At 47.0% G+C, this 26335-nt stretch overlaps 8 protein-coding genes across 8 annotated transcripts; 3 read left to right on the forward strand and 5 right to left on the reverse strand.

The window, feature by feature from the left end:
- The first annotated feature begins 7968 nt into the window (after positions 1 to 7968).
- On the forward strand, positions 7969 to 9602 carry F5891DRAFT_1023529 (Alpha/Beta hydrolase protein). The gene is made up of 8 exons (XM_041361288.1): positions 7969 to 8297; positions 8347 to 8504; positions 8560 to 8602; positions 8660 to 8688; positions 8739 to 8806; positions 8859 to 9022; positions 9161 to 9323; positions 9371 to 9602. Exons 1-8 carry the CDS (start codon positions 7976 to 7978, stop codon positions 9534 to 9536), a joined length of 1113 nt encoding a protein of 370 aa, XP_041227906.1. The 5' UTR covers positions 7969 to 7975; the 3' UTR covers positions 9537 to 9602.
- Positions 9603 to 11767: 2165 nt separating this feature from the next.
- On the reverse strand, positions 11768 to 13993 carry F5891DRAFT_1186430 (uncharacterized protein; the record flags this gene model as incomplete). The annotated part of the gene is made up of 7 exons (XM_041366693.1): positions 11768 to 12214; positions 12264 to 12368; positions 12429 to 12802; positions 12865 to 13175; positions 13238 to 13397; positions 13456 to 13617; positions 13672 to 13993. The coding sequence occupies 7 exons, from the start codon at positions 13991 to 13993 to the stop codon at positions 11768 to 11770; spliced, it is 1881 nt and encodes a 626-aa protein (XP_041227907.1).
- A 339-nt stretch (positions 13994 to 14332) lies between these two features.
- F5891DRAFT_159624 (uncharacterized protein) lies at positions 14333 to 16081 on the reverse strand. Its single transcript, XM_041370717.1, has 2 exons — positions 15788 to 16081; positions 14333 to 15722 (listed from the first exon to the last, which is right to left on the reverse strand). The coding sequence occupies exons 1-2, from the start codon at positions 16016 to 16018 to the stop codon at positions 14454 to 14456; spliced, it is 1500 nt and encodes a 499-aa protein (XP_041227908.1). The 5' UTR covers positions 16019 to 16081; the 3' UTR covers positions 14333 to 14453.
- Positions 16082 to 16140: 59 nt separating this feature from the next.
- F5891DRAFT_1023538 (histidine phosphatase superfamily) lies at positions 16141 to 18547 on the reverse strand. The gene is made up of 13 exons (XM_041361289.1): positions 18239 to 18547; positions 17993 to 18179; positions 17901 to 17934; positions 17801 to 17847; positions 17695 to 17745; positions 17538 to 17642; positions 17392 to 17471; positions 17227 to 17345; positions 17102 to 17173; positions 17019 to 17049; positions 16719 to 16896; positions 16560 to 16666; positions 16141 to 16491 (listed from the first exon to the last, which is right to left on the reverse strand). The coding sequence occupies exons 1-13, from the start codon at positions 18330 to 18332 to the stop codon at positions 16331 to 16333; spliced, it is 1266 nt and encodes a 421-aa protein (XP_041227909.1). The 5' UTR covers positions 18333 to 18547; the 3' UTR covers positions 16141 to 16330.
- A 155-nt stretch (positions 18548 to 18702) lies between these two features.
- On the forward strand, positions 18703 to 19718 carry F5891DRAFT_159816 (uncharacterized protein). The gene is made up of 3 exons (XM_041370718.1): positions 18703 to 19251; positions 19491 to 19590; positions 19647 to 19718. The coding sequence occupies exons 1-3, from the start codon at positions 18805 to 18807 to the stop codon at positions 19679 to 19681; spliced, it is 582 nt and encodes a 193-aa protein (XP_041227910.1). The 5' UTR covers positions 18703 to 18804; the 3' UTR covers positions 19682 to 19718.
- On the reverse strand, positions 19695 to 22192 carry F5891DRAFT_1163454 (Alpha/Beta hydrolase protein; the record flags this gene model as incomplete). The annotated part of the gene is made up of 7 exons (XM_041365319.1): positions 19695 to 20170; positions 20225 to 20422; positions 20477 to 20675; positions 20762 to 21312; positions 21339 to 21532; positions 21767 to 22011; positions 22094 to 22192. The coding sequence occupies 7 exons, from the start codon at positions 22190 to 22192 to the stop codon at positions 19755 to 19757; spliced, it is 1902 nt and encodes a 633-aa protein (XP_041227911.1). The 3' UTR covers positions 19695 to 19754.
- Positions 22193 to 22865: 673 nt separating this feature from the next.
- F5891DRAFT_1216297 (uncharacterized protein) lies at positions 22866 to 23972 on the forward strand (the record flags this gene model as incomplete). Its single annotated transcript, XM_041369315.1, has 4 exons — positions 22866 to 23493; positions 23549 to 23578; positions 23627 to 23802; positions 23859 to 23972. The coding sequence occupies exons 1-4, from the start codon at positions 23166 to 23168 to the stop codon at positions 23970 to 23972; spliced, it is 648 nt and encodes a 215-aa protein (XP_041227912.1). The 5' UTR covers positions 22866 to 23165.
- Positions 23973 to 24541: 569 nt separating this feature from the next.
- On the reverse strand, positions 24542 to 26286 carry F5891DRAFT_159877 (Scramblase-domain-containing protein). The gene is made up of 9 exons (XM_041370719.1): positions 25869 to 26286; positions 25752 to 25810; positions 25553 to 25692; positions 25337 to 25494; positions 25099 to 25279; positions 25026 to 25041; positions 24860 to 24957; positions 24776 to 24794; positions 24542 to 24727 (listed from the first exon to the last, which is right to left on the reverse strand). Exons 1-9 carry the CDS (start codon positions 26219 to 26221, stop codon positions 24645 to 24647), a joined length of 1107 nt encoding a protein of 368 aa, XP_041227913.1. The 5' UTR covers positions 26222 to 26286; the 3' UTR covers positions 24542 to 24644.
- Between the last annotated feature and the right edge of the window lie 49 nt (positions 26287 to 26335).

Raw genomic sequence — 26335 nt, forward strand, 5'->3', positions numbered from 1 at the left:
TGGAGGCCAAGGCTTCTGAGATACGCCTTCATGAGGCGGAGGTGAAAATGCATGACGCATTGGCGCATGCGCACTCGGAGGAGGCAACAATGCTGCGCCTCAAGATTGAGTATGCTCGCATCATGGGTTCTAATTCCGGATCATGAGTTGTTTGTTCTTATTTCATGCTGCTTTCATACTATTGTTTGTGTTGCGCATATGTTACTCATGTTGTTCTGTTGTACTACCTTTACTATACACTGGTGTATCTTCTGTACTAGCTTGTCAATAGAGTTTGTAGCTGTTCCTAGTCTTCTCTGCGGTGTGCCTTTGAGTAGGGACTGTCAAACAATATATCCTTCAACTTTTCACGCTGTGTGTGACCTGGTGTCCCCTCATACAACCTGTCACCCACTTGTTCATTACCATCAGGCCCTTCATTCTCTCCTTGAATTGGATTGTTGTCCTCTTGATAGGCCCATTTCACTGAGCCACTAGATTCTTTAAGACCTCGGTGTTCTTCAAACCAGATAATCATATTGTGAAGGATGAGACAGCACTGAATCCAATGGACAGCTGCCCGCAAGTCATCGGCTGAATTGATATTCTGTCGGAGATCTCGAAGGGATTGAAACCGGCCTTTTAATGCAGCAAATGCATGTTCAACACGGACACGGACCTATATGAATTATTAATTTAGAAAAATCAGGAAAAATCAGGAAAAAAAATACAAACTGAAGAGAGATGAAAATTAAATGTCCTCTGGTTTGCTGTCAGGCGCCCATTGCGGGGCTTCTTGAAAGGAGTAATACACCAAGTGCTTAGTGGATAAGCACTGTCTGCCCAGACCCAGTGATTAGCTGGCAGAAGTGTGTCATGCTCTTGGTAGATACGAGTGGATCTAAATGCATATGCATCATGGACACTTCCGGGGTGACCAAGAGAATAATCGACTATGAGAAGATTGTGAGGCATAATAGCTGCCTTGAATTTTTTCAAAAATTAGCCATAGAAATTCAATAAAAATTCAATAAAAAACATACCTGACACCCAAGGGAATACTTGGATTTCCTATCATAAAAAGCCTGGTGGAAAAAACCTGGTGTCGCATATAGATCAACTGTTGTCCCATCAACAGCTAGGACTCCATTCTGCCACTCAGGACAAGTGCTAGCCTTTGCACTATACCTCCGAGCACGCTCAAAATCCTTCGAATTGTGGGGAGGGAAACCCATGAAAGCATCATGCTGGTCAAGCAGGGCAACCATTACACGATTAGTGCAATTAACGACCGAGCCAACACTAACACCTGCCCATTGAGACACATCCACAAGAGATATGGAGTTACCATAGTGGCCAGCACGGTTGAGAAAAATTGCTAGTTGAATAGCAACAGGAAGCTGGGAGTTGTTGGAGTTGTTGTGAAAAATGCGATGGTCAGAAATTAAATCAAGGATGTCGTCAAAGATTTCAGGATCAACACGTAATTTGTGACGAAATAAAAGCAGGCGGTGTTCCCCGAAATGAACTAGAAGGTGTAGCTGAGGGGCACGTGGGAGAGGTACACTGGGGATGTTGAGTACACGAGCCTTTGAAATTTTGTCCTGGAGAGTTGCAATGGAATCCTGGAGGCGATTGTAGCGAGTGATAATATGATCATCATCTGATGAGCTGTCCCCATCAGAAAAATTGGATGAGATGGAGAGTGCTGGAGAAAGAGGAGAAGGGGGTGAAAGCATAATATTCAGGAAGATTTCAAGATCCGAGTCACGGGTAAGATCTAAATCAGAATCTAAGCTCGAGATGGAGTCTGTAGAGTCATCATCTTCCATGACGTGCTGGTATCTCGCCCTGGCTACCACAAGGGCAGCCTGGTCAAGGTCATTCAGCATCTGTACACGTGTAGATTGACGAGGCATAGTGAGAATTGGGGGGGGGATCAAAATTCCTATTCATTTGGTGCATATGTGACACAGTTTACAGCGGAGTTTAAAATTTTCGGAAATTTCCGATGTTGCATTTCACGTTGCGCTCATCGACCTCACGTTGTGCTCATCAACCTCACTCAGCCCATCAACCTCACTCAAACTCGGACAGCATCAAGCCGGACCTCATGAAGTTGTTGGAGGTTTTGTGCACAAGGTGTGTTTTTCTTGCATCTTGCAAGCTGCAGCTCACCATGTTTTGTCCTCATGACATTTATTTTAGGTTTCCCCTCACACATGATCATCCGGCGTCTCATTTTTGCTGGCATGCTACTCGAAGCTGCTCTTCCCAACCACAATGTCATTCTCCACCTTCTTCCCAACTATATCTGTCTACTCTCACAGGCACTCAAGTCCTTCTACTCGTCATGTCAGAAACGGGTCTCGTTAACACCTTTACAACTTCAAAGCTACAACCTCTTGTCACTCAACCGGAGGGCAAGGATCTCATTCAAGCATGTCTGAATGCTCCCCGTTGCTCTTCCCTCTGTAATGCCAGTTGGCACGCCTATACAACGCCCAGAAGGAGTCTCCCCTCCACCTTGTTCTCCATCTTCTTTCCAGTATGCAGATCCCCATCAACATCATCACGTTGTCGGTGGAGTCATCAGATGCCACCGACAACGTGAAGGCGAAGATCCAGGACAAGGAGCACATCCTGCGCTCTCCACCTATAGCACGCACTGATATCATTATCCCACTGGACTTGGTTTTTCTTTCACGAATTTATTGATGCTGCTAGTTTTAAATACAAAGCGCGTTGGGGGATGTACTTTATCACTACTCATTGCAAATACATGTGTCCTCCTCCTCACTTTCTGCTTCGAAAATCTTAAGTGTCGTTTGAAAGTCTGACGTCGTGCCGATGTGCGCCGAGGATTATGGTGCCGTGTTTCTGTAAGCTCTACCCGCGCTTTACCGGGCCTTAGCGAGCTTTACCGAAAATCCTAAAACTACTCTGAGTACCCTTATTGATCAACTTTATCAGCAAACCATTGCAGAGCCCATTCAGTGAATTTCACCCATCTCAGATGGACAGCCCAGAGTGACAATGTACCTATAGAGACGGGCCATCCCATGTGGGCCCATGGCAATAATTGTACCATGGTAGACGAGTGGGCCGAGTGAATGTGTGTACCCGAGACAAAGGGATGGGCCAAGGGTATATAGTATAGACAGTGATATAGAAATGTACTAGTATATAGGACATTATGAATGGTGAATCAAGTGTACAATGGAGACGGGTGGGCCGGACAAATGTGTGTACCCAAGGCAAACGGATGGGCCGGGGGTATCCAGTTCACAATGGAGACGGGTGGGCCAGACAAATGTGTGTACCCAAGGCAAACGGATGGGCCGGGTATAGTGGGTCCGGTTCATCTAGCATCAGGTGAATGGATCATCCGGTAGGTATATTATCAGGTATGTATATGATCCGGTAGGTATATATAATATACTACCGGCCGGTGCAATTTCAGGGGTGGTTTGGTTGTGTCAATCAGTTCATATTTGAGTGAGATATGGGCAATACAAAAGTCTGTGCTAATTGACTGGGCAGGTGGATATCAGGTTGGATTGACCAGCTCAGGTAAACCAGTCTATATGCCCTATTATACTACCGGCCGGTGCGATTTCATGGGTGGTTTGGTTGTGTCAATCGGTTGATATTTCATTGAGATAATGTCAATACAAAATTTGGTGCTAATTGACCGGGCAGGTGGATATCAGGTTGGATTGACCAGTTCAAGTGATCCGGTCCATATGCCCCAATATACTACCGGCCGGTGCGATTTCAGGGGTGGTTTGGTTGTGTCAATCGGTCCATATTTCATTGAGATATGGTCAATACAAAAGTTGGTGCTAATTGACTGGGCAGGTGGATATCAGGTTAGATTGACCAGTTCAAGTGATCCGGTCCATATGCCCCAATGTACTACCAGCCGGTGCAATTTCAGGGGTAGTTTGGTTGTGTCAATCGGTCCATATTTCATTGAGATACGGTCAATACAAAAGTTGGTGCTAATTGACCGGGCAGGTGGATATCAGGTTGAATTGACCGGCTCCAGTGATCCGGTCCATATGCCCCAATATACTACCGGCCGGTGCAATCTCAGGGGTGGTTTGATTGTGTCACTCGGTTGATAGTTGATTGAGATATGGGCAATACAAAAGTCTGTGCTAATTGACCGGGCAGGTGGATATCAGGTTGGATTGACCGGTTCAAGTAATCCGGTCCATATGCCCCAATATACTACCGGCCGGTGCGATTTCAGGGGTGGTTTGATTGTGTCACTCGGTTCATATTTCATTGAGATACGGTCAATGCAAAATTTGGTGCTAATTGACCGGGCAGGTGGATATCAGGTTGAATTGACCGGTTCAAGTGATCCGGTCCATATGCCCCAATATACTACCGGCTGGTGCAATCTCAGGGGTGGTTTGATTGTGTCACTCGGTTCATATTTCATTGAGATACGGTCAATGCAAAATTTGGTGCTAATTGACCGGGCAGGTGGATATCAGTTTGACTTGACCGGTTCAGGTCGACCAGTCCATATGCCCCATTATACTACCGGCCGGTGCCATTTCAGGGATGGTTTGGTTGTGTCAATTGGTTGATGTTTGATTGAGATACGGGCAATACAAAAGTTGGTGCTAATTGACCGGGCAGGTAGATATCAGGTTGGATTGACCAGCTCCGGTGATTACCACAAGCAACCGGTCGCAAAAATATCAGTGGCAAAGCTGATACAACATATCCTCTTCTGAATTGATGACACTCTTGCAAGGCTCTTAACTTTGTCAAATCTTAACCATTTTACATGATCAGACCACCGGTGGAAAGCCATCCTTGAAATTGCACCAGCCGGTAGTATATTGGGGCATATGGACCGGATCACCGGAGCCGGTCAATCCAACCTGATATCCACCTGCCTGGTCAATTAGCACCAACTTTTGTATTGCCCATATCTCAATCAAAAATCAACCAATTGACACAACCAAACCATACCTGAAATGGCACCGGCCGGTAGTATATTGGGGCCCATAGACCGGTCCACTTGAACTGGTCAATCCAACCTGATATCCACCTGCCTGGTCAATTAGCACCAAATTTTGCATTGACCGTATCTCAATGAAATATGAACCGAGTGACACAATCAAACCACCCCTGAGATTGCACCGGCCGGTAGTATATTGGGGCATATGGACCGGATCACTTGAACCGGTCAATTCAACCTGATATCCACCTGCCCGGTCAATTAGCACCAAATTTTGCATTGACCGTATCTCAATGAAATATGAACCGAGTGACACAATCAAACCACCCCTGAAATCGCACCGGCCGGTAGTATATTGGGGCATATGGACCGGATTACTTGAACCGGTCAATCCAACCTGATATCCACCTGCCCGGTCAATTAGCACAGACTTTTGTATTGCCCATATCTCAATCAACTATCAACCGAGTGACACAATCAAACCACCCCTGAGATTGCACCGGCCGGTAGTATATTGGGGCATATGGACCGGATCACTGGAGCCGGTCAATTCAACCTGATATCCACCTGCCCGGTCAATTAGCACCAACTTTTGTATTGACCGTATCTCAATGAAATATGGACCGATTGACACAACCAAACTACCCCTGAAATTGCACCGGCTGGTAGTACATTGGGGCATATGGACCGGATCACTTGAACTGGTCAATCTAACCTGATATCCACCTGCCCAGTCAATTAGCACCAACTTTTGTATTGACCATATCTCAATGAAATATGGACCGATTGACACAACCAAACCACCCCTGAAATCGCACCGGCCGGTAGTATATTGGGGCATATGGACCGGATCACTTGAACTGGTCAATCCAACCTGATATCCACCTGCCCGGTCAATTAGCACCAAATTTTGTATTGACATTATCTCAATGAAATATCAACCGATTGACACAACCAAACCACCCATGAAATCGCACCGGCCGGTAGTATAATAGGGCATATAGACTGGTTTACCTGAGCTGGTCAATCCAACCTGATATCCACCTGCCCAGTCAATTAGCACAGACTTTTGTATTGCCCATATCTCACTCAAATATGAACTGATTGACACAACCAAACCACCCCTGAAATTGCACCGGCCGGTAGTATATTATATATACCTACCGGATCATATACATACCTGATAATATACCTACCGGATGATCCATTCACCTGATGCTAGATGAACCGGACCCACTATACCCGGCCCATCCGTTTGCCTTGGGTACACACATTTGTCTGGCCCACCCGTCTCCATTGTGAACTGGATACCCCCGGCCCATCCGTTTGCCTTGGGTACACACATTTGTCCGGCCCACCCGTCTCCATTGTACACTTGATTCACCATTCATAATGTCCTATATACTAGTACATTTCTATATCACTGTCTATACTATATACCCTTGGCCCATCCCTTTGTCTCGGGTACACACATTCACTCGGCCCACTCGTCTACCATGGTACAATTATTGCCATGGGCCCACATGGGATGGCCCGTCTCTATAGGTACATTGTCACTCTGGGCTGTCCATCTGAGACGGGTATAAGTTACTGTATTATGTGCATTGCAACCTCCGAGGATCCACTTGTGCACTGCCGAATGTTAGTGTCTATCATCCATCCAGCTAGACCGTTACCACTTGCGAAACTATACGGATAAAACAAGCTTCACTGTGATGCTTGAAGCATTTTGATGGCGTCGGATGCATTGAAATCTATCACGCTTCGCTCTGTGACTTCATGAGCGAGCCTTTATGGTCGAAGAAATGTGTTCATGAGCACTTTGCATGTTGTTGCCTTCATTTACTGCAACTGTCCTCCTCATCGATGCCATATCCATTTTGGGCGTGGAATAAGCCCGAGCATCAATGTTTCTAGGGTTTATCCCAGACTTCAAGATCTGCTGGATCAATCAGAGGCAAAACACTGCGACATTGGGTGCAGGTCCCAGGGGACAGTCACAGTCCACATTACACGTATTCAACTCTTGAAGAAGCAAGAAGGGCTTGTTTATCTTTGGCGACTGTTTGAAATATGTTGGTCAGATGTGTATCAATCATTTGATCAGAAATAGATCAGCCTGGGGGCCCGTCGGACATCATGCATGATGCATCATGGTTGCATAGTGTATTCATAAAGCTTTGTAGAAAGATGGCAAACAAATATTGAATGTTCACGAGACTGGGCAAATTCTCACTGGCAAGTCCGAAGCCAGTCTAGAATTATAGCCATTTAGATCGATGTTCCAGATTAACGTAGTGATTCCCCTTCATACGTGCCGTGCAGGCAAGCGTCATCGATGTATTTCGCTGCTCGGATTGCTGATAAGCACAGATAGGTTTTATGCATGTCAGTTGAGGGTATGGCACGACCATTAAACTTTCTACTAACCTTAAGAGCGCTGAGCCTGGCCACAATGTTTTATCATATTAGAGAGGTTGGTGCCCGTCACATGATTGTGTTGATGCAGTCCAATCCTGGTGGAGTTCAAAACCTTACCTAGGCCTGATGGAACTCATCTATTCAAAAAAGTAGTCGATTGGCCCGACATATCCTCCTGCTGCGTTGCAAGAGTGCGAGGTAGGAAGTAAACGAGTCAACCTTTCTACTTTGTTTCTGGCCGAGAATACCAGTAAGAAAACATCCTACCGTCGACTGAGGGCGAATGGCGGTAAGTACGACGGCCACTGAATCCGTGGAGCAACCGATTAATTACTGAAACCTAGATGCGGCTGGAGCCCGGATGGTCGAACACTGCTTATAAGTCTATAATATGCAACAGACTCAAACGGTCCAATTTGGAGTGTCATGTACCGAACACCACGTTCCAAAGACATTTTGATTATGATGACGGACCTTGCTAGTGACCTTGGCGATGGGCTGAGCTACCAGCGGACTCATATCTGGTCTGTGGGAAGTTTCCTTATTCCTTATGGAGTACCTCCTATTGAACCACAACATCTCACGACCACCATGACATCTGAAACTCCTTTCCAAATCGATATCCCCGACGAGAAATTGACTATCCTCCGTGCTAAACTTGAACTTGCTAGTTTCCCGAATGAATTGGAGGATGCCAGGTGGAAGTATGGTGCACCTCTGGCGGACATAAAGCGGCTCACAGAGAGGTGGAAAAACTCGTACAACTGGCGCAAATATGAAAAAGAAATCAACGAGCAATTGCCAATGTTCACATGCGATATTGACGTGGATGGTTTTGGCGTGCTGAATATTCATTATGTTCACAAGAAGAGCGAAACTGTTGATGCTATTCCGCTGTTGTTTTGCCACGGATGTATGTCAATTTGCATGCTTGCAGACCAACATATTTTGACCTTAACTAGGGCCTGGAAGCTTCTTGGAAGTTGGGAAGATTTTGCCCTTCCTGACTTCATCGGCCCCTGAACATCCTAGCTTTCATGTTGTGGTGCTTAGTTTGCCTGGTTTTGGCTTTTCGGAGGCTCCCCACAAACAAGGCTTTGCTATTGATCAGTATGCTGAGGTGACTACCATTCGTTACAAATTCTAATCTCTCTACATATTGACTGTGTACCCAGGTAGCTCACAAACTCATGCTCGCTCTCAGGTACAACGAGTATGGTACGTTACTGAGTAATTCCTCAAATGGATCAACGAATCTATTCATTTCTCTTACAGTTACCCATGGAGGTGACTGGGGTAGCCTTGTGTGTCATATTTTACAAGTAGACCTGACTTATCATTAATATATCCTCAGATTACCAGGAGAATGGCTTCTGTGTATGGTGGGAGGCATCTCAAGGCATGGCATACCAACTCTCCACTGTATGTCATTTTCTCGCTCCGCACACACCTTGACTCATTCTCGTCTATGTAGTCCCAAACCACCGAGCTGGAGATTGCCCCTGTTTTTCTTGTCTTTCTTGCTAACGCCATGGTCTACAGAAGAAAAAGCAGGCATCGAACGTACCACATGGTTCCAAACCAAAGGACAAGGCTACTACCACGAACAGAGCACCCAGCCGCAGACACTCGGTTACAGTCTCGCCGATAGCCCTGTTGGCCTGCTTGCCTGGATCTATGAGAAACTGGTTCTTTAGACCGACAATTACAATTGGTCTGATGATGAAGGTAACAGCAATATTGCTTTTTCGGATATCGCTCAACTGTTCCAAATAGTGTTGACATGGATCTCATTGTACTGGTTCTCCCGCAACGGACCCGCTGCCTCCCTTCGCATTTACTTTGAATTGCGTAGCAATTGCGAGGATCTAGGCCAAAGTCCTACTATTCCTATGGGAGCATCGTTTTTCCCGAAGGAACTTATAGTTTTGCCCACAGTGTGCATTTCTATCAATCAACTTTGCTGAAGCTAATATGAGTTTGTAGGTGGCTGTGCAAGTCGCACAACGTTGTTTTTGAGTCCCATCATAAGACAGGAGGCCATTTTGCTGCCACTGAAGTCCCGGAAGAGCTTGCTCAAGATATATGGAAGATGTTTGTGAAGGGGGGCCCTGCATTCGCAATTGTCCCCGGAAGAACTGGATATGCTTGAACAACCAGCATTCCTCGCATTTGGAATGAACATTGAGTGAAAGTGTACAAATATCCAATGTAATTTAAAATTTTGGTATCATGAGGACACGCCTTCGGTCTTCTCTTCGACGGCAAATTGTATGTACAGTAGCAAGTGAGGAAACACGATTTTTGCACAGACCTGTTCTTCGTTTGACGAATCGATGGTGAAGTGCGGTGACGCGCACGCGCACATTTCTGACCAGTCCTTTTTCTACCAAGATGTTTCGTTAAATGGCGCAAATGCAATTTTATTTAAGATTTGGGCAATGAGGTACTCTAGGGTGAGTCAACATCGCTAGATAATCTGGCATGTTTTCTGGTCCGTTGATTGGAGCGTGCTCTGCTTCCTTTAAGCTGCCCGAACTAAAATAAGATTCTGCAGATTCTCGTCAATTGAATCATTCGTGATTGATGTAAATTAGGGATGCTCACGATTTCGGGCTGACATAGCAACTCATGATCTGCGCGAGTATCTGGCAAGAGAAACTCAGACCTGGGGAATCTGATATCGACTTCCATTTTGAAGACCAACAACTCCAAGATACCGGAATTCTCGAAAGTCCGGCGGGTCCATCTGTCCAGGAAGTCCGTCCGTCCATGTCACCTCAGTATGGCTCTGTCTCCCATGGGTGGCACACAATGCCAAACTTACTATGTCATTGGGGACACAAGCTTCCGCCATGCAGCACCAGAATTCCTGCTCAACATATAGTATATAAACATTTGCCGGTCCAAATCAACCTATCCTTGCTTCTCTTTCCTGCTCTTCTCACTTGTTACCCTTTTTCCCAACGCCTGCCCTTCTTGCCCGCTTCATTCTTGGTTTCTTGGTCCACATCACTACCCTTTCTTTCCCGACCCTGGTGGTATGTTTGTCTGTATCTTTTTCAAAGTGAGTTCATCATTTGTTCCCTCTTTCATACCTAACTAACCGCTGTGGTCTCAACACAGGTTTCTGTCTTAGCTAATCGATACTCGCCCTGGGCCCATGTCTTTGTAAAGACTCAAGTAATGTCGGCATCAGGCGAGTCAGGCGATGGTGCTGAGCCTGATTGGACTGTAGAGTGTGACACGTGTGGTGATAAGCTGCACTGGTTCAAATGCCGTAGTATCGAGAATGGCAATCAAGGCAGGTGGATGGTCAAGGTATGTCCACTATCGCTTTACTCTCTTCTTTCTGTTTGTTCCCTGATGGTGACATGATATCCTAGTGCATAAAAACTGATTCTGGCAAGAGTACACACAACAAACCTGCAAAGTGCTGCATGTTTTTCTGATTCGCTGTAGAAACAACAATACTGCCAGGAACAAAGATAGCTCCTAGCTGTATCTATAAATGTTGTAGGTCGTGCGTTGCCTAGTCTGCGATACTTGAGATGGCAAGTGCGTTCGACCCTATAGGGGAAGCGAGTGCAGCGAAGATCTACAGGTACGCGCTGAAGCGAAGCGCGAGAAAGCGCAGATGCGCGCAAGGCGCGGGAATACGCGCGCGTATTAGCGCGAAGCGCGGGAAAGCGTGCGTGCGTATGCAGAAACAACAGAGAGGTTAGACTTAAGTGATGATATGATACTAGATAAGAGAAGAGAGATGCAAGGTGTAAACAGATAGAGTTCTACTATGTTCTGCTAAGTAGTAAGTAAGTAGTAATAAGTAAATGGGAGGTAAAGTAAGGTAAAGTGTAGTATGTACTGCTGGCGCTTATATAGCGCGCCTAAGCGCGGTCATGCGGAGCCGAAGTGCTACCGAGTAGGTATGTAAAGATATATATGAGTGAGAATCCATGATAAAAATAAAGGTGGAACTATGCTAATAAAGGAAATGGAAATATACGTACTAGGGAGCTTGGTGGACAGTGGATGGATGCATCTGGATGGCTAGCGCTAAAGGGCGCGCAAGCGCGGGAACACGCGCGCGCGCATACATCGTGAAGCGCGGGAATGGTGCGCGCATGGCGCGCGTTGCGCGGGAAAGCTGCGCCTCATATAGAGATAGCTGCGGGTAGCGCACAGAGTGACACTACAAGTTCATGCTATGTACTTCCTAGTGTAAAGCTGTCATATCAGACCATGAGACACACGAGTCTCTACAACGGTCACATCGAGCAAGTCAACAATGCATCAATAGAACGGCACAAAGGTATTACCATACCAATATGTGGTATTCCTGGAGGAATCTCGAGGAGTGGGAGTTCGAGTATGTGCAACTATCTAGGATGATGTAACACCCTCTGAGGATTCAATTGACTCCCACTGTGATGGCCTCTGGTGCTCCCTCTTCAACTTCTCTAATGTAAGGCGGTTCCTGCACAGGATGACCTCATCTAGGTAGAAGTCAAACTTGATGGGCTTCATCCCTCGAGTGATTGAGTTGAACTTCCCAAACCACGAGTTTGTCTGCTCGCACACAGACAAGTTGAAGTACCACTTCCCATCACCATCAACTGTAAGCTCCAGGAATGCCATGGGGTTGCAATTTTCTTGGCAAAAGAGGTCATTCTCGGAGTGCTTGCAATTGAAGTGAAAGACGTCGACGGATAAGCCGATATCGCTGAAGAACGGGTCATCTTTGACGTGCTGAGCAAGATGGCAGTTGTTATCATAAAAGATATGTGATGGTCTTGTCAGTGGATCTGGAAAGGCTTCTTTGATGAATGCCTGCAATGAATTTGAGCAGCTGCAGCCAACGACATGGAAGAGAACATACTGCAACACTGCCGATACCTTCGGCACAGTAAAATGTTCGTCGGTCATGTATAATTCCACATGGAGCAACAATCAGCACCTCACAGTGTGTGCGGTTGCATCCAAACTGAGCTCAAAGTTTCTTTTTCTTCTTCAGTGCTGGTGGGTGATCTTGACTGTGATCCACCTCGAATTCTTGCAGGCCCTCGTCCAATATATCGCCATCTAGCTCAACAGGTACAACACTCTTAGGAACCACACGAGACAGATTGTCCACGATGGCACGAGACCGCTCAAGTCGTTCACGAAGCTGGAAGTGTGATTGACCGTGCAAGGTGTGCAGCGCCTCAACAGCCTTGTGGTCGGGGTCTTGACATGTCTTGCTGCCTGGGGTGACACTGGTGGTGCAGCTGATGATTGCGCACTGGTTCACGTGCTCTGCCATGTGCAAATGACAAAAACAGTCGTTTACTGACCGCAGAGACTCAAAGCAGTAAGGAACTGAGCAGCATGGTCTGCTGACTGTGACCCCATCAACAACAACGCGAACAAATTGTGCAGCTGCAAAGAAAGAAAAATATGTCAATGAGATCATCAACAGTTTGATTTATGGAAGGACGGACCTGCATCAGTAGAAGCTTCATATACACGGCAACACTTGATGCATTTGTGATGACGAGCATCAGGCTGCCCAAAGGAATGCATACACTGGTTGCGATGTGCCATGGCATCATTGAACCGCTCTGATTGAGTCCCGGTCTGTTTGACGATGAGGGAGTGCTTGTGATGACGGCAGTCCTCAAGAAGAGAGATGATTATGAAAATATCCCAAACATGGTCCAGTGTGACCTCAGATGAAGGCCACTGAAGGGGAAACTCATTTTGACGACTGACTGAAGAGTTGTATATTCGGGCGCAGTTAGTTGCCGATGTGCTTGAGATGTAGGTCTCAGTAACTGGACTTCAGACTTAGACAGTGCAACAATGTAAACATACCAAGCAACGTGCATCATCGTCTTCCAGAGCTGACCCACTGCAATGTCGACATAGTGGTGCGTACCAACTTGAATGGTGTCAGGCAGTCCTTCCATGTGGTCATAGTAGATATGGTCCTTGTTGCAAACTTTGTAATTGTGGTGATAAGTGATTTTGCAGCCTGGCGTGCATTCAACATTAACTCTGGTCAGTGACAATGAGATGGATGTAACACGCACGTTCGCATTGCATTGCAACATCATAGGCAGGTATTGTCCCATGTTCCAGACTCACATACACAACTCGGAGTTGTTCAACCTTGTTCAAAAGTAGCCCATTTGCTCGTCGTTCACAAGTTGCTTCTGTACACATCTTGAATGGAGGGTAGAACATCTTGTAAGCTACATGGTCCTTGATCAGTACATAGCCTCGAGTCAATTCACACCGGCACTGACCCAGGCCATGGCAATAACCAAATTGCTCGAAAAGTGAGTGGGTGTTGTGCTGCAGTGTGAATCTGTCTTGCCAGATATCATGTTTTAAGACAGACCAGCAGATTCGCACCAAGTCTTGTGTCAGGGAGCATGCAGAGCCCAAAAATAAAGACATGCTAGGAGGCATGAAGTCCGGAGGTGTAGACACATCATATGTTGCAGGTTGAGCTAATATCACGTCTTGCTTGACGGCAGAGGCCAAGGTGACAAAGGTCAGAATAGTTTCGAGTGAGAGTCCATGAATATTTGAAAGTGCTTGGCCTATACATGCAAGCTCGACCATTGTAACAACTGAAGAATTGATTGATACAGGGTAGTATACCAACAAATGTAATGCTATGTTTGGTGCTAAGTTATTTGCCGCCGGCCGGACCAGACAGACGGACAGACGGACAGACCGGACTTTCGAGAAACCAGGTGCCCTCAACAACTCCGTGAAATGAAGCGGATGTCGCCATAGTAGTGAATGAAAGAAGAGCAAATAGGAAACAGAAAGGATATCAAACATGCAGCGACACAGCATGACCTGGTAGATACAATTGCCCCTGAGCTGGCGGTATCTCGTGCTTAAATACTGTGGAGACCTAGTGAGGCAAACAAAGGCCAGCGCGCGGAATATAGATTAACTAGTACAGCAGTTTACAACTACAGTCAACAGCGACGACAACGACAATGAATGAACGAAAGAACTTGAAGTATGTAACATCATTCCCGGACGTGAAGATATTCCAAACTCAATTATTCTAGGAGGCTTCCACGTCATACGGTGCAGTAGCCGCTCTCAAAGATATAAGATGCACGTTGACTTCATGCCAACTCCTACCCATGTTTCGAACTCGGTCGATACAAGGGAGCCAGGCGGAAATGATGCCAGCGAGAGTTTCTGCATCTGCATCTGCTATTTCAGGATCTGATGTCTCCAATTCCAATGATCGTAGGGAAATATGTTGCATTGGCTCGGCATCAGGATCAACGTCGATAATTGCAGTATTGATTGGAACTTGTAGTGTATGCAAATGTGGACATAGACTGAGCGCTGTGAATAATCCATGGAGGGTGACCTCCGAGCCGGAAGAAGACATACTGGCGTCTGAGTAGTTGATTTTTAGAGTGCGGATGTGCGGCCAAATAGACATAGCTTGCAAGAGCAGGTCATTGTCTAGGTAGATGTAGAAATCAGTAAACATGAGCTGCAGGGTTCGGAGCTGTGTAAAGCAAAGGAGATGCGGAGTTGGTGTCAAAAACTCGGGGTATTCAAGTTCGCGTCTGACTTCAAGACAACAGATGATGATTTCTTCTAGAGTCCGACACGCCTTGCAGTGGGACAGAGCATGCAAGAGTTGCTCGGCCTCTTCCAAAGACAGATAGAAGGCTTGAAACTTGAAGTTTTTCAGCGAGGGAAATTGCGAGTGTTGCATGACGATGATGATGTTTGCAGAATTGTACAGCTGTAGAAAGGAAAGGCTCGTGATGTTCAGGAATGATAAATTCACAAGATCTCGGTTTGACAGCGAAGGAGGGTCCTCGTACTCGGGCCCTCGATCAATTTCCAATTTGAGAAGGGTAGGGAGGTGGGAAAGATGCTTCCATGTTTCCCAGTCGAGCATCGGACAATAGAGAGTTACAAGCCGCGTGCACCAACGAATCCTATCGGATAGTAGGGACAGCTCATTTGCTGTGTTGCCAATATCGTGTATTCCGGGAGTACGGTGGATGCATAAATGCTCCAAAGCAATGCAACGTGTCACAAAAGATTGCAAACCCTCATCAACGCTCGATAGATGACATCGGTGCAGCATGCGAGGCAGAAAGAGGTTCAAATATGTGATGGAAAGACTTAATGACTTCAGCCTCGGAAATACGTATGCCTCGGCGGGGATGACAGAGAGAAGGTGCGGATGATAAGATTGTATGTTCAATGCGCGTACACGGAAGGAGTGACGCAGAAATTGATGGACCTCGCGGGCAGATAATGGCTCAACACCTTTTGCCCAGGACTGGTCACAGTCCCACTATTATGTAGACGCTTGGTGAGCCAAAAGGAAAAGAACAAAGTGTAATGAAGCCGTGCACTGACCATTGTACCCCTACGATCTATCAGTGGATGTAACCTTGTTACACAGCCTAGCAGTGGTTCTAACCCATGGATTTCAGTCCACAGCACATCCATCGCAGGCTCGTAGAAGATTTTGCATGTCCTTGCAAGCGCTGCAAACAATTTCAGGGTCGATGTTGTTTTAGACGGTATTGTGTTCAGATAGGCGAATATCTCCAGGAGGACTTCGGGAACAAGTAAAGCTTGATGCATCACTGGGGTAGAGTCAGGACACAAAGCTAAGTTGGATGTAAATTTATAAACATTGCCTACGTCACGGGGTCCAATGGGTGTTGTTATCTGCTATTTCGGAATTCCAGTCGATGTGCCACGGCTATGTGCGGATACAATTTATTGCCAAAAATATAAATACTTCATAAATCATAAAGAAAGAGAATGCAACGACATGACGTAGCGGACAACATGCCGGTTATGCGTGCTTATATACTTAAGAGATTTAGATTTAGAAGAAGCATCAATAGATACCAAACGATACGCCAGCCAGCAATGACGCTAGTACCACGCTCACGTCCGACACTCTTCAGCCCAATCCCTAGGCGTCAACTCCTCCACTCTCCGCTGAAATGCCTCCAACGTACAAAACTCTGGCGAGCCCGGTAAATGTTTCCCCTCCTCGGCGCACATCGGAAGCACCATGTTCTTGTTCTTGTAGCGCATGCGGACATCTATGTTTAGCAAAGAAGGGGACAAAGTTTATCGAGAGTGATCTCTCAGAACGCATCTTGATACTCACAATGTTCGTCTTGTCGTCTCCAAACTGATGAAAGTGCGCGGAGGCCTGAAGCCGGAGTTCGTTTTCGGAAGAGCTCAAATGTTACTGATGAAGTGAATGGCGGCCACCTTGCACGCGCGAAGATGAGCATGAAAATAAGAGGTAGTGGCATAAACGCACTTGTCATCGAATAAATCGAATGTACAGAGCAACGCCGCAAGCGTCGAAGTCGTGCGTCGAGTGCACGAGAAGTTTAGTTGGGTCCTGTTGAATCGGGTTGGGCCTTGCGTCGCATTTTTTCTGAAAGCGCCGGCGAGGAGGCGACCCATTCCTAGTCGGCGGCCATCTTCTGATTTGACTAATGATCAATAGAAGAACTTGAGTTGAAATTTCGGTGAACGTAAGGAAGCATCCTTACAAACTAGAGGGCAACGATCAATGCTCAGTGTGTGGATGTAGAATAATTGACTAGGGGCTTACTGTTGAACCACTCGGCTGTTACAGCTGATTCCTAGGGATCACAAGTGAGCGGAGAATGCGATGAGAGGATGAAATGATCGCACAATTAAACCAATAACATCATCATCCATGAATTCTGGTGGAACTCGGAAACCGTGAGCAGCTGCCGAGCGTACCTTTTGGAAAAGAACTGAGGTCAGCTGCGTCTGTCCTGCCCTGAAAAACATACTGTATCAAGAATCCCCGAAGCTCGAGGAGTTCCATCAAGGCGTAACGGCATACCGCCTATGTACTTGGAGACTTTCATATCCAATGGCTTTAAACGCGGGTTCCAAACAGCAACAGCAACTGGACCATATCAGACTAATCTGCAGAATACTAGTGAAAAGATTACCTTCAGCAAACTTCAATTCTAAGAGTGCCAGTCGCTTGCAGGCTAAGGTATTGCTGACGAGATTCTCGTCGATTGCATTACTGAAAGCAAAGACACCGCGAATAATGAGTGTGCACTTAACTTCTCTGACCTATGCGAAAACGTACCGTATGATGATAGAGGGTATCGTGCCTGGAGCGCAGGTAGATGGAGGGTACACTCCGTGGACTATGTGCTGCAGAGATTCGATCGTCCGTGCGATGTTCGTAGAGCTGCGCGTGTGAGTTTTATGACGAGTCGCAAAGGGATGGTGAATAGATTCACCGGAAGTAAGTCAAACGCTCGTCCTCGAGTTTTTGGGGGAGAAATTTCAATCTTCGGAAAGATAGGAGTGAGATAAATTTTGCAAGAAGGGCACTCGAATGCTTGCCTATCTACATAAAGGCTTCGCAATGCCGTCCCGAAGGAATATGTGGACTGTTCTCAGACGCGTAAGCCAAGCAATCAGGTGTCGCATAGAACCCTCTCACCTTTTTCCCAATATCAGTGAGCTCCCCCAGGAGACTATATACCGTATTAAAACATGTGTATCGCGAGCAACCATACACGCAGATCAACGTACCATAATCCCTCAGCTGTCTTGCCATGCCTGTTCTCGACAACTTTCCTATACCACAATCCGTCATCTACGGTAGGGACATGTCCAGCTACAGTCTCGTGAAAGCTTTTCGCAGTGTCGCACATCTGCCAGTCTGCTGGTATGGATGCTGGAGGATCCGACATGCGCACTCTGACCGGCGTACGTTCGCCTAGAGTAGAGCATGTATGAGCGATGTCACGACTTGACGCGAACGCGAACTCGACGCACCATGCCTCACGTATATGTGGACTTGCTCTAAGTCCAACCCTTCTGGTGTGACGGGGTAACTTTCGACGTCAAGCGGGACCGGTGTACCTTGCATTTGCTGTGTCACTGTTGTCGCACTTGGGGAAGATTGTATTGCGTTCCCACTGCACCATTGTGTCCGTGGGTTAAAAAGGTCGTGGAATTCTTAGCCTTCGGGTTGTGTGCCTCGTGCCTCGTATGGGTGGCGATGTACTAGATCTGCTCGGATCCAATTTCTGCTCCGAGTCGTTCCATATTCCGTATATATTCGGCTCCGGTGACTCTCACTCCCATAAGCCTTCATGATAAATTCGAGATGTCCTATTTGACCAACGAGCCGCATTGGTACTCATCCTGTTCTCTACATGCAGCGGGACCCCACGAAGAAGTCGACTGTATTCCGATCACAAGAAGATCTGGACCCATCAAGCCGTATTATGTCATAATCTAGTGTTAGCCTCCTGCCATCCCACCGCATCAACCTCTCCCCTCTCCCGCCATCTTCACGTTGCCCGCCGTGCCCACACACCCCTATAAAGGCTACAAAAATGCATTCATCTACCACTATGTCAGCGTCCGAGTTACTGCTGTCCGCCAGCAACACCTCCGTCAAGAAGCGGGAAGGCAAGGACAAACCTGAGGGTGCACTAGAGACAGACGCCGACGTCAAGAGGCAGGAGGCCAAGATCAAGAGGGAACGTTTGGTGACAAGTTTAGCTCTGGGAGTCTCGCTGCCATCGGGACTCGAGCTGCAACCTCAGGACCGCTGGGAGGCTTTTCTTGTCCGGGCGGAAAGGCGGTTGAGGATGCAACTCACATTGTCGGCGATCATCCTATTTGGCTCCATCCTGTTCATAGCATCAGCGCATTTCACGCAGCCGCACCCTTTGACGTCTACCGCCTCCTACAAGGCGTTTCTAGTAACGGCCTTTGTGTCATCCGGCTCACTCGTTCACACCATCTGTACCATCCCCAGATTACGGGTCATTTTACAAGTAAGTCAAAGTATCATTTTCGAGTTAATTCACTAATCCCCATGTCCCTTATCGACCTGTGTTCCCTCTCTTATGGCTGTCTGTCGGTATCATATTCAACGCCTCCACGGGTCCTTCTATGATGGTCACCTTCGCACTCATAAGTTGGGAACTCACTAGGAGTGTTGGACTTTTCATTTTTTGCATTGTCTTTACCGTTCTGACCATCATATTATGCATACTGGCTGATATTTTCTTAGACACCATCACCACATCTCATGATGTGTGACTTGCATCCACCTTTACTGTATGCAGTCCGCTCGCCTGTGGACAGTTTATCTCGATTTGTTATAACTTACAGTAATAAAATTTTCGCGATGATTTCGCATTGCCGGTACGAACTAATACATATACAGAATGGAGTGAACACGCGAGGCACTTTCCAGCCTGAACATCCCAAACATATCCTCCTTGCTCACGTCCCGCACCTCACACGTTGGCCACATAACAAATCCTCCACATCATCAGTCAACTGGGTTTTGCCCCAGATTCTTAAACCAATCCCTCCCAGCCTCCAATGAAACCCTTGCCGCCTCAATACCATTGAGTAAATGCATCTCCCCCTTAAACCACAACATTTCCACTCTCCTTTCCCTGCCCTTGAGCGCATGATAAAATCTCAACCCCTGTGCCGGTCCCACACGCAGGTCGTCTTCTCCAATCAACAACAATACAGGCGCGCGTACATTATCGACGTGCGCGATAGGCGACGCTTCGAACATTTGTTGGAATATGGCGGGTGTCATGAGCGAGTCCGGGGTAAATTGAAGCCCGAATTCAGTGTAGGCGCAGTCGAGGATGTCGGACGCTAGTTCGCCAAAACTAGTTATGGGGTTGCGCATCACTGCTGCGTTAAATAGGGTTGGGTATTGGCCGATCACTGTATGTCGGTGTCAGTGTGAAAAAGAGTTTTGTTGTTGAAATGGAGTCTTACGGTGCGCGGCGAGGAAACCGCCGTAGCTTGCACCTTGAATGACTTGTCGTCCGTGCTCTGAGATGCCCAGACGGATGAGCTCGTTGACGCTCTCTACGACGTCTTGTACTTCCATTGCTCCACAGTGCCCGACAAGTTTTTGGATGTACTTCTCGCCGAATCCCATGGAACCGGTATAGTTGGGAAGGGAAATTGTATCTGCGAGCATGCTTGCTCTAAGTGGCGAGTAAGCGCGAAGTCAAAAAGACTTACATCCTTCCAAGGCTAGTGCAGCAGTAGCTGGGTAGAATGATGTTGTCGTTGATATATGTGGTCCTCCATGTGGAATGGTAACGCAGATAGGTTTTGGGCCAGGTCTTGTGGAAGCTTTCTTCGACTGAATTACAATAGTCTCTGTTGGAGGACGCGCGCCAATTGGTATGATCGATGCAGTGAGATCACGGAGTGCGTTCTCAGCTGAAAGGCATGATTAGACTTGGCAAGAATCCAAATTGACTTGAACTTGCTTGCGAAAGATATCATTGGCTTATCTAGAACTTTCCAATTGAGGTTGTCGTGTTCATCGAAGTACCCTAGTAATACTTCGTGTGGGGTAGTAGGCGTGCTCCTTGAACAGATGAAGTGCGTCTTGTCGTCCGTAGCATGTAAATCCCAGTTATACAAAGGTTCACCATCTCGCATTTTTGTCTCGTCCGAAATTGCTCCTGATTCTGTATCGATGAAGAGGATCGTCGCACGAGAGCGCCATAAGGAGTGGAGTACGATGTATGTATGGTCTCCGCGACGTAAAAACGGGCTGGAGGGCATGTTATAATTGGGATATAGACCTGGAAAATCGGTTTCGGGGGTAGGCTCCATTACGGTATCCACGAGGACCTTGTTGGTACCTGTAGTTAGATCACGAGATTCCAGAGACACGCAAGATGCGTGGGGGCCGCCGACAGGATTCGAGAACCAGAAGAGTTTAGTAGGTGTCTGATTGTTATCATATAATACACGAGGTGAACGACAAGACCGTTCTGACGGTGTCAGCTTCAATGCGTTGCATGACACTTTAGCACCAAAGCTGTCCCCTGCACGGTCGCTGACTCGGGGAGTTTAATCTCCCATATACCCATGGGGCGATTGAAGCACCATTTAATCCCCAGTAGTCGACCGTCTTTGGTGTGTTCGTATCCACTGGTGTAGATGATATCTTCTGTCGCAAAAGTAGCTTGGCCAAACAGGACGGGTGCTTGGGTAGGCTGTGCCAGCGAAAGGGCAACGAGTAACATATCTTGCTTAGTAGCCTTGGTGAAGGCTGTGGACCTTGTCCAGCGGAATAGAAAAATGATCGGTGCTTTCTTGTCAGCGAGATAGTTCGCCGAAGTGCGGAGTGTATCTGAATTTGGGATAAGGATCGTCTGAAGCATTATCATCGCCGATTATTGCTTCGGCGGTATATAGAAGGGATTTTTCCGATGGGGAGAAGGAGAGCGATGATGTGAAATCTGACATCCAATTTGCAAATATTCAAGGACATTCGCTGGTTATTTAACTCACCATCTGTATGGAAAGCAGTCGTGGTACTTTGTGACATCCAAGGAAGCCTCTATCTGGATGCCGGCCCAGATTTCGACGAAACGTTTCGTACTTGTGCCATGAGCAACCTCTCGGAGGACAGCCTGACGAGACTTGGAAGGAGATGTTCTAAATGCCTTAACTTCGAAGGAATCATGGGATGTTGTCTGATGATCAGAACCGATGCCCTCAGGGAAAGTCTTGGTGAGGGATCGTGTGATATTACGCTCATGATCGCGAATGGTGTAAGTGACGCGTGGAACTGTTCGGGTGTCTAATCATCGATTTCTGGCTATATAACTAGTAGACGCACCATCCGCCGCCAACGAAATCAGCAGACACAGGAAGGGGTAACTCTGCTAATTCCGTGTAAAGCGTTGATGGACCGGTGTGCTGAAGTAAGGACATGTCGATAGTGACACTTGTATGGTTTTCACAGATATCGACGACCCCCTTTATAAGCTGAGAGGCTTGACACGTATCCATTGCCACCTAAAGAACTTCAAATTAGGGACGCTCAAAGTTAGGTGCGCACGTCGCACACCGCAAACCGCACACGACCCCCCTATGGGAGGGAAGAAGAAGGACAGCGGAATTGCTACACCCGAGATTATCTGGACCAATGACTTGATCTGGAAGTTACTGGCCGAATGAGGTGGGCGATTGGGTATTGCACAAGTAAGTCTGTGAGGAAGCATTTCTCACACTTCTCCTTAATTGCTCGAACTGACTGTCATTGTGTCGTTGTAGCAAGCCAGAATACGTAGACCACGGAAGTACCATACACGCGAAGCTGGAGATAACATTGTTATGAATTCGATGGTGACAGCCAGTCAATGTACATGATGGAACTCATTCACTCACAATAAAGTATGTATCACAATAAGAGTATCATCACGAGCGAATTCCGCATTCCTTGCAACACAAACGTTGAGCACGCTTGTGACTCGTTCTTGTTGGCCTCCAGGAACTAAGACGGATATGATGGTGAGTGCGTAGGGAAGGGGTGCTGAGCTGGATTTGCTCGGAGTCACATCTCCGAGTCGTTCCATATTACGTATATATTCGGCCCCGGTAATCTCACTCAACCATCTTCAGATGTCCTGTTTGACCCAACGAACTGCACTCCTGGCCTCTACACGCAGCGCCGGGACTCTACGAGAGTAAGAAAGACGATTTATGTCAAATTCGCATCCGACTTTGGCAACACATTCGATATGGGAAATGTTATATTTGACCCCCTATTTCAATCTTCCTACCAGCAACATCAGTGGCTACCGATTCCAAAGTCGCTGATGACAGCAGTACACCTCCTTCGTATCACACAATCTTAGCAAAACCCATTCAATGCGATAAATCATCTATATTTTCCTTTGGTCTCATGAAGAAGAAACGTGCACTGGCAGCTGTTCTATCCCGCATCCGTGACATCGTCTTAGCCCCTGACTACATCCCTTCTTCTGTGGTTCCAAATGTCATTGCCTGCGCTGCCGCTCTCCCAGCTACCGAGTTCTCCAAACTCCTGACACAACTCAATATCGAAGGCCACACAGCACCGTATTGGGCAATTGTGAACAATCGGCATCATGCTCTTTGGGCATTTATCCACTTCATTTCCGGCACGAGTCCCTCTGTTTCTTCTGATTTGCGCATTGCTTGCATGATAATCAACGACTATTCAATGTTTAAGGAGCTCAATTTTGGAAACTGTAAGTAGTACACAGCAATGTCCACCGGAGAAACCACTGATCATCAGCGGGTTAGATCGTGCTACAGAGTGCTACGAAGCGCTCCGTAGCACTCTGTAGCACGATCTAACCCGCTGATGCATTTGGATACTAGTTAGTGAAGACAGGCGTTCGAGATGCTTTTTAGGATGTCAACCAGATGAAATCCAGGTATATGCATACGACAAATCCATCAAGCAGTTCGATGTTGTTTTTCCAATCAGGATGTTCCAGAAACGCCTGCGCACTGCTCCTGACAAAAGTCTGCGCTTCGAATTTGTCGCAGGGTGTGTGTGTTCCAAGTCTCTCGCTTTGTTCCTTCATTGATCTGATGGTATCCCTTGCAGGACGCATATGGTGGTTTAGCTTCTACATACCAGAGCCTGGCTATGGATCATGCCGTACCGCTATTGGTCTCAGTCAGGATAGCTATCAAGCGCGTTTTAACGCTGTACTTTTGATCGAGGCACATAGCCGGAAACCTGGTCGTGCAGCCCCACTTAAAGCGCTGAAAATTCCAGTATCATTGACAGATACAAATTGTCAGGCCCTTGTACCCTCGCAGTAGGTTGAATTTGTTGTGACTCCATGGATTCTGGTGTGCTGATTGTCTGATGTTCACAATGAACTTCATTCCTTGTGCTTCCGTTGGTGTCTACAATAGATCCCCCGAGGGCATTGAATTCAAGCCTCCAAAAATGACTTGGAACATATGGGATGAGGTGGGCGATTGGGTATTGTACAAGTAAGTTTGTTTATCAATCGAGGAGGCATTTCGCACTTCTTCCTAATCACTTGAACTGACTTGTCATCGTGCTGTTGTAGTAATACGGAATATGTAGATGACGAGGGCACTATAAATGCGGAGCTGCAGATGACATTGTTATGAATCCAACTAGTCGATGTAATGGAGTTCACTTCACTCATGTATTAGGGCTACAGCTGAGTACTACGAACGATTCTGCCTTCATCGCAACAGAAACGTCGAGCACGCTTGTCGCTCGTTCTTGTTAGCCTCCAGGAACTAATACAGAACATGGTGAGTGCGTAGGGAAGGGTACTGAACTGAATTACTGTAATTCCCTCGATACTTGTTCTATGATAAAGCAATGCAATACAGTGACCGAATACCTTCATTCCCCCGAACTCCACAACAACGGGAACCCCAATCCATGACCCTCCGAATGTCTCGAGAAATAATCATAATCGATGTTAACTGCCAGAAATTAGTATCCAACTCCATTAAAATACTCGAGCTACTGACCTGCTGCCGCAAGCACGAGCTGTAGCCGCGTAAAAGAAAAGAATCAGAAAAATGACAATGATGAAACAACCAAGATATATTTACAGCACGCTCGTCAAGAGTGAGATTCCTGATCACCGTGGGCCGCTCTGGCGTCTCGGATCCGTCTTGGCGCGTGGCGTCAAAAGTCACGAGATATTGTCCTATCAACCGCAACACGTCCCCATCACATCAGTAAGATTGGCATCTCAGGACATGGCATGTTCAGAACCTGTATCAGTGAAAATCTGCGAAACCGTTGAGCTCCTGAACGATATTGAGAAGGATATGGGCATCTAACTTACCTCTCTTCCAAAGCCGCGGAATGCCCTATTGACTGACGCAATAGGTGTCCCACGCGCATCAAGCATGTTAAAGTGCCACGCCCAGAGCCCCTCATCGATCTTTGCGAATTGGGTGAATGAATCTATCGGAGGCTCGGGCTGGGGCTCGGAGGCGGTAGATAGAATGCGCCTAGGCTGATCACTACGACACAAGTCTCGGGAGTCGGTACTGACAAAACAAAGGGATGCGTTGCATTACCGAAGAAAGAGATGGTATCGTCTTCGCCAAAGATGCCATTCCTGTTGTACTTCTGCGAAGGTATCTAGAACAGGTTCTCCTTCTGGTGTATACTCGTGAAGGTCTTTTAATCGTTGAACGAACATGCGTGAGTTTATCCAGGCGAATGGACGGCGAATCTGCGGGATTGGATAAATGAATTTATTATAACTGGGGAGGGAGTGCTATGGACCGCACCCAGAGAATAGGTGATCCGTGGAGGTCCATGACTAGAGCACGAAATGGACGATGGGTGCGGAAGATCTGTCTGGCAAACATCGACAGGACACCTCGTGGCTCTTCAGCAATGTAACCAAGCGGTTCACCAGCTTCGTTCGCTAATCGAGAACGAATGTTGATGATGGATAATGGACAATAAGACTCGAGCATCACGTACAAATAGTATATCGATTCGACTGTTCAAAACCCATGAATATGCTCAGCATTTCAAGCTTCCTACAATCATCAAAAATTAGTTGAACGGTCATCTATGTGGTTCAATAAGAAAACACGCCTTGTTATTACCAACGTATTATTATTTAGTAACAGGTGCTTCAAACCCTCCTCCGGGTTACTGGAGGGCGTTCTCTGGCTCGCATCCCAAAGCTGCGAATCATCCGCAGAGGACCGTGACTCGTATGTAAATCGAAATGACGCAGAATCATATGTCTCATCCTGAGCGGACGACACGGTTCCTTGGGTAGGTTTGCGTCCTGAACTCGGAGCCCTTCCAAAACCGGTCCTTCGGTTAGGAAATCGAGAAAGGGCATAACCTCGCTGAAAAGATGGTGTGTGGTGGAGGAGAGCAATGCATGGGTTTGAGTTAGTGAGCCCTCTACGACCTGTCGAGGCTAGTAGTCCAATCATTCGGATGCGACGGTTTACCAGCTGAATGAGTTCATGGTCTGAAAGTGCTATGTAGCTGAACGCGTAGTTACTAGTGCCGCATTGCCGCACTGCCGCAGGCCTTCGCAATCCTCG

The sequence above is a fragment of the Suillus fuscotomentosus genome (genome assembly GCF_016647785.1).
Source record: "Suillus fuscotomentosus strain FC203 chromosome Unknown F5891scaffold_17, whole genome shotgun sequence".
NCBI lineage: Eukaryota > Fungi > Basidiomycota > Agaricomycetes > Boletales > Suillaceae > Suillus > Suillus fuscotomentosus.

Bases quoted from the DNA above. Each gene is read 5' to 3' on its own strand.
- F5891DRAFT_1023529 (XM_041361288.1), top strand. From the start codon at position 7,976: ATGACATCTGAAACTCCTTTCCAAATCGATATCCCCGACGAGAAATTG. The intron at 8,603-8,659 runs GTACGTTACTGA...TTTCTCTTACAG, and splicing joins TCTCAGGTACAACGAGTATG to TTACCCATGGAGGTGACTGG. The intron at 9,023-9,160 runs GTCTCGCCGATA...TGTTCCAAATAG, and splicing joins GCCGCAGACACTCGGTTACA to TGTTGACATGGATCTCATTG.
- F5891DRAFT_159624 (XM_041370717.1), bottom strand. From the start codon at position 16,018: ATGCATCAAGCTTTACTTGTTCCCGAAGTCCTCCTGGAGATATTCGCC. The intron at 15,723-15,787 runs GTCAGTGCACGG...TCTACATAATAG, and splicing joins TAGATCGTAGGGGTACAATG to TGGGACTGTGACCAGTCCTG.
- F5891DRAFT_1023538 (XM_041361289.1), bottom strand. From the start codon at position 18,332: ATGCAAGGTACACCGGTCCCGCTTGACGTCGAAAGTTACCCCGTCACA. The intron at 17,472-17,537 runs GTACGTTTTCGC...CTTTGCTTTCAG, and splicing joins ATACCCTCTATCATCATACG to TAATGCAATCGACGAGAATC. The intron at 16,667-16,718 runs GTGCGTTTATGC...CGCGCGTGCAAG, and splicing joins TTCGATTTATTCGATGACAA to GTGGCCGCCATTCACTTCAT.
- F5891DRAFT_159816 (XM_041370718.1), top strand. From the start codon at position 18,805: ATGCATTCATCTACCACTATGTCAGCGTCCGAGTTACTGCTGTCCGCC. The intron at 19,252-19,490 runs GTAAGTCAAAGT...ATATTTTCTTAG, and splicing joins GATTACGGGTCATTTTACAA to ACACCATCACCACATCTCAT. The intron at 19,591-19,646 runs GTAATAAAATTT...ATACATATACAG, and splicing joins TCGATTTGTTATAACTTACA to AATGGAGTGAACACGCGAGG.
- F5891DRAFT_159877 (XM_041370719.1), bottom strand. From the start codon at position 26,221: ATGATTGGACTACTAGCCTCGACAGGTCGTAGAGGGCTCACTAACTCA. The intron at 25,811-25,868 runs GCGTGTTTTCTT...TGATGATTGTAG, and splicing joins AATACGTTGGTAATAACAAG to GAAGCTTGAAATGCTGAGCA. The intron at 25,495-25,552 runs GTGCGGTCCATA...CCAATCCCGCAG, and splicing joins ACGGATCACCTATTCTCTGG to ATTCGCCGTCCATTCGCCTG.